At 45.1% G+C, this 13,241-nt stretch overlaps 1 protein-coding gene across 1 annotated transcript in view; it reads left to right on the forward strand.

The window, feature by feature from the left end:
• Positions 1-13,241, forward strand: part of LOC125462669 (acidic mammalian chitinase-like) — a 67,002-nt gene that overhangs the window by 20,794 nt on the left and 32,967 nt on the right. The window contains exons 4-5 of the mRNA XM_059653259.1: positions 10,512-10,568; positions 12,652-12,817. Of these exons, the coding sequence (XP_059509242.1) occupies positions 10,512-10,568; positions 12,652-12,817 (223 nt within the window). The remainder of the gene's footprint in view (positions 1-10,511; positions 10,569-12,651; positions 12,818-13,241) is intronic.

Below are 13,241 nucleotides of genomic sequence, written 5' to 3' on the forward strand. Positions count from 1 at the left end.
TCAATCAAGGAACAAAGTTCATGAAACAAATGAGCCTCTCTTCTATGTTAAAGAGGAGTTACCTGTGTTTAGAATTCTGTGAATTACTCAATTTTTCTTCCCCTAAATCGTGCGAAAATAATGAAGTATGCATGATATCATTGTTGCTTCTTTTGCTGGGAAATCCCACAACAGGCACAAGTCTGCAACATTTAGAGGGAGCTGCATCTTTTAAATTTGCCAAAAAGACATACATCAACAAAAGCTGAAACACTAGACTGCTTGTTTCTTGCTTAAGGTTCTTGAAGGGCATAACGGTGTGCACAAGGAAGATGGAAAGCTCTCCATCGATTGGAAGTCCTGACATCCTATCAGAATTTTGGTCATTTAAAGAAGAAATCAGTCTTTAATTTTATGGATCAGAAAATAGCTGACAAAGAATGATGGTCAAGTTTCTTCTTACAGTGTACTTTGAAAGATTAGAAGAATGAATATCTTTTTGATATTTCTGAACATAAAGATCTTGGCACAACTTTCCATGAGGTTAGGAGGTCAAAACATATTTCAAGTCTACTTCAGGATACACAGGCTTGATTTCATGTCATCCTCCCAAGAACCAGATGAAATGATTATATAGTGGAAAGCCAGAAGTCAACACAAAGGTACAGGATTTCATTGAAACTAACAGAGCTGAATGGCTGATGGTATTGATTTTATTGCCTTTACACCAAGCAAGACCTTTGGAAAAGTACTTTCAGTCAAACCCAAAGATCATACATTCTTCTTGTAGCATCTAAATAATTTCAAAGCAATTGGTAGCAGGGCAGTGTCTGCAAAAGTTTGACTCTGGAACAACTCTTGCAGTGTTATTAACGTCAGCAGAACATCCAAATCTTGTATGAGGTTTGGCTTTTCTCAGCCAGTGTCCAAAGTTTGTGCATGTTAGAGAACAAAGAGGATGTTAGGATTAAATGTCTACAAGTCCAATCACCAGGGAAACCCAAAGTGTGACAAAGGCCCTTGAGGTAATGATTAGGTTAGATTCCCTTCAGTGTGGAAACAGGCCCTTCGGCCTAACAAGTCCACACCGCCACTTGAAGCATCCACCCAGACCCATCCCCCATAACCCACACACCCCTGAACACTACGGGCAATTTAGCATGGCCGATCCACCTAGCCCGCACATCTTTGGACTATGAGAGGAAACCGGAGCACCCGGAGGAAACCCATGCAGACATGGGGAGAATGTACAAACTCCACACAGACAGTCACCCGAGGCTGGAATTGAACCCTGGTCCCTGCGCTGTGAGGCTGCAGTGCTAACCACTGAGCCACCGTGCCGCCCTAAACGTGATCTTTCAATTAATACAGATGAACTAGAACTCTCCAAGAATGCAATCATCAAAGGTAAACAAGTCTAAATTCCGCAAGATGTACATTCCAAACATGTTAGTACGTATATATATGGGTCACCTGGTCACAGAAAGCTATAACATCATGTGTGAACATATACATTTTAATCAATTAACTCAGTTGTTCAAATTGTTAATTCCACTGACCTGAGCAATTAACAGATCAATTCCTTCCATATACCATTCATTCTGACCAGTGGTGAAAATTTGCCACTGATATTTTTCATGTTTATGTACCAGATCAAACCCCTCAAAATGTTAAGGTAGAGAAGACTTTACACTTCTTCTCAAAATTAGAAAATGTTAATGTGTTGCATTCCAATGCAATTTGATTTGGTCAATTTTTTCAACGTTAAGCAAAACACTTTATTTTTATACTACGCGTATAGATGAAATGAAGAGAATTGACTTAGTTTCTGTATTATTTTGTTAAGCATTTTGATGCAGTTACAACTATGACTAAATGAACCAACATAGTAACGTCCCTTAAACACATGCTTGGCAAAGGCAAGTTCAGTAAAATAGATTGTCTCATGTAATTCTAGCAGCAGGAAGAGAAGTCCAGCTTATAGCTGTAATAGAGAGGAATAAGAGCTTCAAGGTCCCGGTGTAGAGATTGGAGTGAAGTTAGGTAGACTTCATTGAATGATTTCCTTGATGGGAGCAGTTAACCTGGTCAATCAGGCAGCCCTGGCTGATGGATATATGCTGGAGTGTCAAGGGTTCTGTTCACTCTAGGAGCTAGCTTTGTGCGAGCTGGGTCAGTGTATTGTACTGTGTGTGTAAATAAAAGGGTGACTTGGAAATGGGATACTGGCCTCTGTGGAGTTACTTCACTTAGTGATTGCTACTGAAGGCCTAAATCCTGGTTTGTTGGAACTTGACTCCACTCATTCAGGCTGGTTTGATTGTTCCAACATTTTAGGAAAAAAAATACGAGTTCTCTGGCTTCGGAGCAGACTGCTCAACACCTCTGTCTCCAATCTTTCTTCATTAAATAAAAGACAGAATACAGCTCTTAAAGCCATATAAGGTGAATTGCTATTTCACCAAACCTATCTTGTGCAACTATTCAAAGATACCATTGTGCAGAATTGACTGTCATATTCAGTTTGTTCAGCATGGTTTAATAAATCTGACAATAGCCATAATACACTGTGTCCTGTCCAAGACATGCAAAAGAGGAATTGTGATGTTCAACATATTCAACAATCTCCTCTCTTCACTACTCCATTGTACTCCTCCTCTGTCCCATTCCTTTAAGAAAGGAAGCAAAGACAGTGAGCCTGACATCAATGATAGGCAACTTATTGGAGAGGACACTGAGGCCACGTGAGGAGTAGTCGAGGACCCTGAGTCTGTACTCAATGGTATGCAGATGGATGAGGGGGAAATCTCATTGGGCTTATAGAATACTGAGCAGCTTGGACAGAGTAGACAAGGAGAAAATGTTTCCACTAGTAGGAGAGACCAGGACTTGAGGGAACAGCTTCAGATGGTTGGGACAACCTTTTAGAACCGAGATAAAGAGGAATTTCTTCAGCCAAAAGGTGGTGAATTTGTAGAAAGTATTACTGCAGCCTAGATGTTGACTGCATTTAAGGCAGAGATAGATATATACTTGATTAGTAAGGGGACCAAGGGTTACAGGGACAAAGCAGGAGAAAGGGTTTGATAAACAAATTGGCCATGATCAAACATTGGAGCAGACCTGATAGCCTGATTCAGCTCTTGTGTTTTGTTGTCCTATATCAATGAAAACAGCAGAAGCCACATCACAAAAACAGAGTGGAGGATTGTCTTTACTGTATGGATTCTGTTACCGTGTTCCCATCACCACATAGCCCAAGAAAGGCACAATTAGCAGCACGGTGGCTCAGTGGTTAGCACTGCAGCCTCACAGTGCCAGGGACCCGAGCTCGATTCTAGCCTTGAGCAACTGTCTGTGGGGAGTTTGCACATTCTCCCTGTGTCTGTGTGTGTTTCCTCCAGGTGCTCTAGTTTCCTCCCACAGTCCAAAGATGTGCAGGCTAGGTGGAATGGCCATGCTAAATTGCCCATAGTGTTCAGGTGTGTGCGGGTTATAGGGGGATTGTTCTGGGTGGGATACTCCAAAGGGCCATGTAGACTTGTTGGGCCGAAGGGCCTGTTTCCACACTGTAGGGAGTCTAATCTAATTACATATAAGGGCATATCAAATATCTTCACTTCAATGTGAGAGGGAGTCATTTTTGTGGCCTAGTACAGCCCGTGAGATCAGCATCGTTTAATGATTTGTGACCCATGGGTGCCAATTTTAAGATGCCTGGGATTACTACTACATCATAGAGATGACAACTTTCAACCTGCAATGACCAAAGACATGATCAAGATTGCAAGTATTGGAAGCATGCACTCTATTCAGTTGAAAACACACGCTTTCACATGCATGATGTTTTGATCTCACATTATTTCAGCCTGCACTGTAGCAGTGCCTGATTAATACATTGTTTTATTTGCTTGAAACCGCCCCTTGATTTGCTCCTTTATAATTGACCCATCTTCCTGTAAATTGGCAGTAGACGAGTCAGTAGAGTTCAAGCCTTCCTGAGCCTGGGGCTCGCCCTCTCCCTTTTCTATCTGTGTTTTCTTTCCTTTCTCGCCTGCCTTCTTGCCAGTGGAGGTGTGAGTGTGGGACAAGCAACGGACCTGGCATCAGTGTCGGTGGCTGATACATTAATGGAGGCAACATTGAGGTGGGGCAGGGGGCACAATTTGGCTTCTCTAGAGTGGTGGCTTCATTGGTGGGCCCAGTACTGATGTGGCAAAGTGTTGGCAGAGGAGCATTGGCCCAGTGGCAAAAATATAACACCTGTAGAGTGGCAACTCATTGTATTGCACTATCCCATGCAACAACCCGTTGCAGTTTGTTATTTGTATCAATGATTCGATTGAGAATGTATAAGGCATGATTAGTAAGTTTTCAGATGGCACTTAAATAGGCAGTGTTGTTAAATTTCAGCAGGAACTTGATTGGTCGGAAAGTGGGCTGAGAAATAGCGAATGGAGTTTAATACAGGTAAGTGTGAGGTGTTGCATTTTGGAAGGTCAAATCAAGGTAGGAGTTTCATGGTGAATGGTAGGGTCTTAAGGATTGTAGTTTAACAAAGGGACCTTGAAGTTCAGGAGCACAGTTCTCTGAAAGTGGAGTCACAGGTAGACAGAGCAGTGAAGATTTATGGCACGCTAGCCTTCATTAATCAGGGCATTGAGTATAGAAGTTGGGAAGTTATGTTGTAGCTGTACAGGATGTTGGTGAGGCCACACTTGGAGCATTGTGAGAAATAATGGGAACTGCAGATTCTGGAGAATCCCAAGATAAAATGTGAGGCTGGATGAACACAGCAGGCCAAGCAGCATCTCAGTAGCACAAAAGCTGACGTTTCGGGCCTAGACCCTTCATCAGAGAGGGGGATGGGAAGAGGGAGCTGGAATAAATAGGGAGAGAGGGGGAGGCGGACCGAAGATGGAGAGTAAAGAAGATAGGTGTAGAGAGTATAGGTGGGGAGGTAGGGAGGGGATAGGTCAGTCCAGGGAAGACGGACAGGCCAAGGAGGTGGGATGAGGTTAGTAGGTAGATGGGGGTGCAGCTTGGGGTGGGAGGAAGGGATGGGTGAGAGGAAGAACCGGTTAGGGAGGCAGAGACAGGTTGGACTGGTTTTGGGATGCAGTGGGGGGGACAGGATGAGCTGGGCTGGTTGTGTGGTGCAGTGGGGGGAGGGGACGAACTGGGCTGTTTTAGGGATGCAGTAGGGGAAGGGGAGATTTTGAAACTGGTGAAGTCCACATTGATACCATTAGGCTGCAGGGTTCCCAGGCAGAATATGAGTTGCTGTTCCTGCAACCTTCGGGTGGCATCATTGTGGCACTGCAGGAGGCCCATGATGGACATGTCATCTAGAGAATGGGAGGGGGAGTGGAAATGGTTTGCGACTGGGAGGTGCAGTTGTTTGTTGCGAACTGAGCGGAGGTGTTCTGCAAAGCGGTCCCCAAGCCTCCGCTTGGTTTCCCCAATGTAGAGGAAGCCACACCGGGTACAGTGGATGCAGTATACCACATTGGCAGATGTGCAGGTGAACATCTGCTTAATGTGGAATGTCATCTTGGGGCCTGGGATAGGGGTGAGGGAGGAGGTGTGGGGGCAAGTGTAGCATTTCCTGTGGTTGCAGGGGAAGGTGCTGGGTGTGGTGGGGTTGGAGGGCAGTGTGGAGTGAACAAGGGAGTCATGGAGAGAGTGGTCTCTCTGGAAGGCAGACAAGAGTGGGGATGGAAAAATGTCTTGGGTGGTGGGGTCGGATTGTAAATGGCGAAAGTGTCGGAGGATGATGCGTTGTATCCGGAGATTGGTGGGGTGGTGTGTGAGAATGAGGGGGATCCTCTGAGGGTGGTTGTGGCGGGGGCGGGGTGTGAGGGATGTGTAGCGGGAAATACGGGAGACGCGGTCAAGGGCGTTCTCGATCACTGTGGAGGGAAAGTTGCGGACCTTGAAGAACTTGGACATCTGGGATGTGCGGGAGTGGAATGTCTTATCGTGGGAGCAGATGCGGCGGAGGCGGAGGAATTGGGAATAGGGGATGGAATTTTTGCAGGAGGGTGGGTGGGAGGAGGTGTATTCTAAGTAGCTGTGGGAGTCGGTGGGCTTGAAATGGACATCAGTTACAAGCTGGTTGCCTGAGATGGAGACTGAGAGATCCAGGTAGGTGAGGGATGTGCTGGAGATGGCCCAGGTGAACTGAAGGTTGGGGTGGAAGGTGTTGGTGAAGTGGATGAACTGTTCGAGCTCCTCTGGGGAGCAAGAGGCGGCGCCGATACAGTCATCAATGTACCGGAGGAAGAGGTGGGGTTTGGGGCCTGTGTAGGTGCGGAAGAGGGACTGTTCCACGTAACCTACAAAGAGGCAAGCATAGCTGGGGCCCATGCAGGTGCCCATGGCCACCCCATTAGTCTGTAGGAAGTGGGAGGAGTCAAAAGAGAAGTTGTTGAGGGTGAGGACGAGTTCAGCGAGGCGGATGAGAGTGTCGGAGGGGGACTGGTCGGGCCTGCGGGACAGGAAGAAACGGAGGACCTTGAGGCCATCTGCATGCGGAATACAGGTGTATGGGGACTGGACGTCCATGGTGAATATGAGGTGTTGGGGGCCAGGGAATTGGAAGTCCTGGAGGAGGTGGAGGGCGTGGGTGGTGTCACGGACGTAGGTGGGGAGTTCCTGGACCAAAGGGGAGAAAATGGAGTCCAGATAGGTGGAGATGAGTTCGGTGGGGCAGGAGCAGGCTGAGACGATGGGTCGACCAGGGCAGGCAGGTTTGTGGATTTTGGGAAGGAGATAGAAACGGGCCGGGCGGGGTTGGGCCCCTATTCCCTATTCCTCCGCCTCCGCCGCATCTGCTCCCACGATAAGACATTCCACTCCCGCATATCCCAGATGTCCAAGTTCTTCAAGGACCGCAACTTTCCACCCACAGTGATCGAGAACGCCCTTGACCGCGTCTCCCGTATTTCCTGCTACACATCCCTCACACCCGGCCCCCGCCACAACCACCCTAAGAGGATCCCCCTCATTCTCACACACCACCCTACCAACATCCGGATACAACGCATCATCCTCCGACACTTTCGCCATTTACAATCCGACCCCACCACCCAAGACATTTTTCCATCCCCACCCCTGACTGCTTTCCGGAGAGACCACTCTCTCCGTGACTCCCTTGTTCGCTCCACACTGCCCTCCAACCCCACCACACCCAGCACCTTCCCCTGCAACCACAGGAAATGCTACACTTGCCCCCACACCTCCTCCCTCACCCCTATCCCAGGCCCCAAGATGACATTCCACATTAAGCAGAGGTTCACCTGCACATCTGCCAATGTGGTATACTGCATCCACTGTACCCGGTGTGGCTTCCTCTACATTGGGGAAACCAAGCGGAGGCTTGGGGACCGCTTTGCAGAACACCTCCGCTCAGTTCGCAACAAACAACTGCACCTCCCAGTCGCAAACCATTTCCACTCCCCCTCCCATTCTCTAGATGACATGTCCATCATGGGCCTCCTGCACTGCCACAATGATGCCACCCGAAGCTTGCAGGAACAGCAACTCATATTCTGCCTGGGAACCCTGCAGCCTAATGGTATCAATGTGGACTTCACCAGTTTCAAAATCTCCCCTTCCCCTACTGCATCCCTAAACCAGTTCATCCCCTCCCCCCACTGCACCACACAACCAGCCCAGCTCTTCCCCCCCACCCACTGCATCCCAAAACCAGTCCAACCTGTCTCTGCCTCCCTAACCGGTTCTTCCTCTCACCCATCCCTTCCTCCCACCCCAAGCCGCACCCCCATCTACCTACTAACCTCATCCCACCTCCTTGGCCTGTCCATCTTCCCTGGACTGACCTATCCCCTCCCTACCTCCCCACCTATACTCTCTACACCTATCTTCTTTACTCTCCATCTTCGGTCCGCCTCCCCCCTCTCCCTATTTATTCCAGTTCCCTCTTCCCATCCCCCTCTCTGATGAAGGGTCTAGGCCCGAAACGTCAGCTTTTGTGCTACTGAGATGCTGCTTGGCCTGCTGTGTTCATCCAGCCTCACATTTTCTCTTGGAGCATTGTGTTCAGTTTTGGATGTTATTAAACCGGAAAGGGTGCAGAAGAGATTTGCAAGGATGATGCCTGGACTTCAGGAACCGAGTTATGGGGAGAGTTCGGACGAGCTAAGACTTTTCTTTAGAGCATAGGAGACTGAAGGGGGATCTTGTAGAAGTGTATAGGATCATGAGAGGCATGGATAGAGTGACTACACTCAGTCTTTTTCCCAGGGTTGGGGAATAGAGGACTACAGGGCATCAGTTCAAGGTTAGGTAGGGAGAAAAGTACATGGGAACCTGGGGGCAACTTTTTATTTACAGAGGGTTGTAAGCATATGGAATGAACAGCCAGCGGTATATTGACAATATTTAAAAGGCATTTAGACAAATACATGAACAGGAAAGGTTTAGAAGGGCATGGGCCATGTGCAGGGAAATAGGGTTGACATGGATAGACGTTTTGCTCGGCATGGACCAGTTTGGGCCAAAGGGCCTGTTTGTGGGCTGTAAGCCTCTATGACTCATTGATGGGTCCTGCACAGGCCATGGCGAGAAGTGGGGGTGTGGTAGCATGGGCATCATTGGTGAGGTGACTCATGATTCATGGTGGAAGCAGTGGAACGAAGATGGACTCTCCTTCCTTTTATCTTTAAGCAATATCCTTATATTTAAACTCTTCAAAATGATGCCAGGCCATGGTGACAGTTGAAGATTTTCATTTTCTTTTCCTGTGTTATTCACTGTAAAATACACATGACAATAAAACATTCATTAAATGAAAGATTCAAGTCCCTCACAGGGACAGACTGCAAACTCAGAAAAAAAAATCCACCCACTAAGTGCATTTGCAGCCATTTTTTAATTTCCAGTGTGCATTTACAATTCAGATGTGGATGGATGGCAATGCACATCATATTTGGGACAGAGTCTCAGATTCAGCCCAGTGATCAAGTGGTCCCCTGAATCACCATTTTCCTTTCTTCCTGCCATTCTCCATCAAGCCCATCATTACTGACCCTCCACACATTGCCGTTACCACTTTGATTTATCTTCAGCTCTCAACATTGCCTGTGAGCCCTGGCCCAACAGTTTATCCATGCCAAAGATTGTATTGCACTAATGGACCCTTCAGGACAATTCATGGTAACCATCAAGAACCCACTCAACCACACATGGCGACCCACATTCTCTAACGTGCTATTATCTCCCTGCTTTAAATATACAATCTTCCTTGTTCAAAATTACTGTCCCTTTTGCAACCCAGAATGCCCCTGCATCGATGGAAGACGATGCCCTTGACCTACTGCATTGAGATCCCCTGAATGAAAATAGCTTCCCTTGACTTGCCTGACTACTCACCTTATACTTCGAGACATTGTCTTTTGATTGGTGTACATGTAGTGAGGTTTCCGCATAGGTTGTTGGCATATAGTGAAAGTGTGAGATGGACATAACATGGTGCTGTACAGCAAAATATTCCTCACATGACTGATCACTGCTGACAACCATGACAAGCTACCGGATTTGTATCTATAAAAGAAAAGGCAACACAGAAAACTAAGTGCTAAGAGCAGTAAGAGATCAAACACTGATCCCTGTAATGCCCCTTGCTCCAACCACTGTGTGCAAAGTGTCCTTGCACAACACTACAATGAAAGGTCCTGATGAACTCCAAAGTATACCATGGAAATCTTGCAAGTAGAATGAGAAGTGCCGTGAGGGTGAAGTGAGGCTGGAACATGTTTAATATCAACATGCTTGGACTGTGTAAGCAACTGCTACCTTTGGAGTGTGTGGAGTGTTCTCTAGGTTATTGGTAACTGGTATCCAAGACAACAGTCCACTGATGCAAACAACAAGCTGGAATCGCCTGATAACCATTTCAGTCTCAGATCAGGAATTGTTGCCATCTGGTATTTATCTGTCATGTAGGGAGAATGGGGAATAACTACTCATAAATGAGTCAAAATCAACTAATAGTAACGACAAATTAAATCACGATGATGCACGTAAATACACCTTTTGCCACTCACTAGTCAGAGTCTTGTCTCGCCATTCAATGATTGCTTGAAGATGGGATATTTTGCACTTAATGTCAAGGAGCCCCTCTCTGCTGATCCCACACAATTTTTTCCCAACTTTCCCACCAATTCCCATGTCATTCAGTGCCTGGTAAAACTTTGCCCAATATTTCTGTATGTATTCTTGTACATGTTTTTTGGCAAAAAGTATTCCCATTCTTTCAAGTAAGAAAAGGTGTAGATTCCAGACCAGATGGACTAATACATGTAGAGAAAATTACATCATTCATAAAGGGAAAAATTCAATATAAAGGATCACTAGCACTGTGTAAAGGTGTCAGTGTAGTGAAAAAGACCGTAACCTACGAATTGTGTCAATCGGTTTGGATCCTTACGTCAGTCAAGATATTGATGTCATTTGTTCCCACCTTATTCACTGTAACACTGACCATTTTCTCACATTCTTCTTCGCAGAAATAAGAATCTGAAAACACTGATGGGGTATGGAGGTTGGGCTTTTGACAGTAGCAGGTAAAATACGTCAATTTGTAAAATTAGATAATTTCCAAAGTTTTCAGTGAGTCAAGAGCTTTTTTTAATTAGAAATATCAGAATCTCTTTTTCTTTCATAAATTTGAATTAGCGTTCTTCCAAAATGCAAAAAAAACTGTGATAATTCATACTCTACCTTGCAGAGTTCAAAGTGTCATACTACTTCTCCTCTTCAAAGCCGAATTTGACTTTGCAGACAACACAATAAAAATGTTGATTTTGTTTTTAAGCAGGAATTTAACTCTCAGCTACAAGTTACCATCTCCAGAATGTGGAAGTTTGTGTTTCCTATAGGCATGTTATGAAAAATTCCAAACTTTTGATTATTGAGGATCCGTGTCAGTGGCCAGTCACTGGCAGAGGGAAAATCATCTAGCCTACTGAAGACCATGTCTGTCCACCAAATTTTTCTGTTTTACACAGACACAAGATTATCAAAGAGGAAAAAAGTACATTGCAAGTGCATTCAATCAGAAAGGTCTTGAAGACCTATTTGATTGCTTTTTAATAGATTTGAATGGACAGAAAATTAATGCAGAGCACATTGACAATATTACCTGCTTTAGTCACATCTGTAGAGAAGCAAATGATGGGTGGCACGTAGATAACATCTTCCCTGCTGTGCTTTAAAAGTGACGCATCAGTTTTAATGTACCCACCTGAGAGTTTAGTTGGGATTTTGATTTAAAAGTTTACCTGTGCCTCTGACAGTACACTACTCCCTCACCTCACACTCCAGTTAGAGTCAGCCTACATTATGTACATAAGTTTCATGTGGAATGTGAACCCTTCAAGTGGCACGGCAGCTCAGTGATTAGCACTGCTGTCTCACAATGCCAGGGATCTGGCTTTAATTCCACCCTTGGGTGACTGTTTGTGTGGAGTTTGTACGTTGTCACTGTATCTGTATAGGTTTCCTCTGAGTGAGTCTTCTGGTTTCCTCCCACAGTTCGAAGATATGTAGGTTAGATGGATTGGTCATGCTAAATTGCGTGTAGTGTCCAGGGATGTGTAGGCTAGGTGGATTAGCCATGGGAAATGCAGAGTTACAGGGATTGGGTTGGGTCTGGGTGGGATGGTCTTCAGAGGGTCAATGTGGATTTGATGAGCTGAATGGCCTACTTCCCCACTGTAGGGATTCTGTGATTCGCTTTCCAATTTGAAGAAAACACCTCTTCTAAGTGACAACGATATCTTACTGCAGTTCCAGAAATAGTCAAATTTAAGTTATCTTCATTTTAAATTTTGCTTCAAAAACTCTTTTTTGCAATGTTCACCAACAAATGACTACATCATTAAATGTTAGTATTACTTTCCCAAGGCATTGTGTTTAAAAGTGAAACCAGAAAGATACTGCTAGTTTTCTGCATTAAAAACCATTGCATCGCTGGGGAGCAATGGCCTTGTGGTGTTATCACTGGACCGTTAATCCAGAGACTCAGATAACATGCTGGGGACCCAAATTTGAATCCCAACATGGCAGATGGTGGAATTTGAACTCAATAAATATCTGGAATTAAGAATCTAACGATGACCACAAATCCATTATCGATTGTTGGGGAGAAACCCATCTGGTTCACTCATGTCATATGGAACTTGCCTTCCTTGCTTGGTCTGGCCCAACTGTGACTCCAGACCCACAGCAATGTAGTTGATTCTTAACTGCCCTCTGGACCATAAATGTTGCCTAGCCAGTGACCTCCCTCATCCTGTGAATGAATAACGGGGGAAGAAAAGAAAATGTTTGGGAGCTAAGGTGTTTGTGGATAAGTGTGTATGCAAAAATTTAACCCATAGCTCAGAAGTGTTTAAACATATGAAGAGATTTCTCATTACACAACTATGAAATTTAGATAGAAATTTATTCGGAAAGAAATGTGCTAAAATAAACACAAATTCAAAGTACCTTCCTGAGGTTTGAGGCACTCAGAAAACTCTCTGTTCCTTTTGTCTTTTAACTGCAATCTTAAAAAAAAGCACTCACCAGAAAATAATTCTGATTCGCTGAAGGAGATTTGTATATTTAACATTTTCTCTATTTTCAATCTTTTTTCATCATTAGTTTTAGCGACATGGCAGCACAACAGAATACTCGAACAGATTTCATCAATTCTACAATTGACTTTCTGCGAAGTCATGGATTTGATGGTTTAGACCTGGACTGGAGGTTTCCTGCCTTTGAAGACAGCCCAGCAAGTGATAAAAAAAACTTTACCCTCCTTGTCAAGGTAAAAAAAACTAAAGATATCCTGTCAATGTAGCATCTTCTGTAAACAATTGTAGATGATCTAAAACCAATAATGCATTCTAAATATTATAGAAGGCCACACATTTATTGAAGTGATTGATAAACAAGGACCATATTTACATTAGGGATAGTAGGAACTGCCAATGGCGGAGTCTGAGATAACAAGGTGTAGAGCTGGATGAACACAGCAGGCCAGGCAGCATCTGAGGAGCAGAATTTCTCTTGTCCTCACGTACCACCCAAACAACCTTTGGATTCAACGCATCATCCTCCACCACTTCCGCCACATGCAATCTGACCCCACGACCAAGGATACATTTCCCTCCCCACCCTTATCTGCCTTCCAGAGGGACCACTCCGTGACTCCCTCATCCGTTCCTCACTCCCCACTAAGCCCCACCACC

Source organism: Stegostoma tigrinum, chromosome 21 (assembly GCF_030684315.1).
Source record: "Stegostoma tigrinum isolate sSteTig4 chromosome 21, sSteTig4.hap1, whole genome shotgun sequence".
NCBI classification, from domain to species: domain Eukaryota; kingdom Metazoa; phylum Chordata; class Chondrichthyes; order Orectolobiformes; family Stegostomatidae; genus Stegostoma; species Stegostoma tigrinum.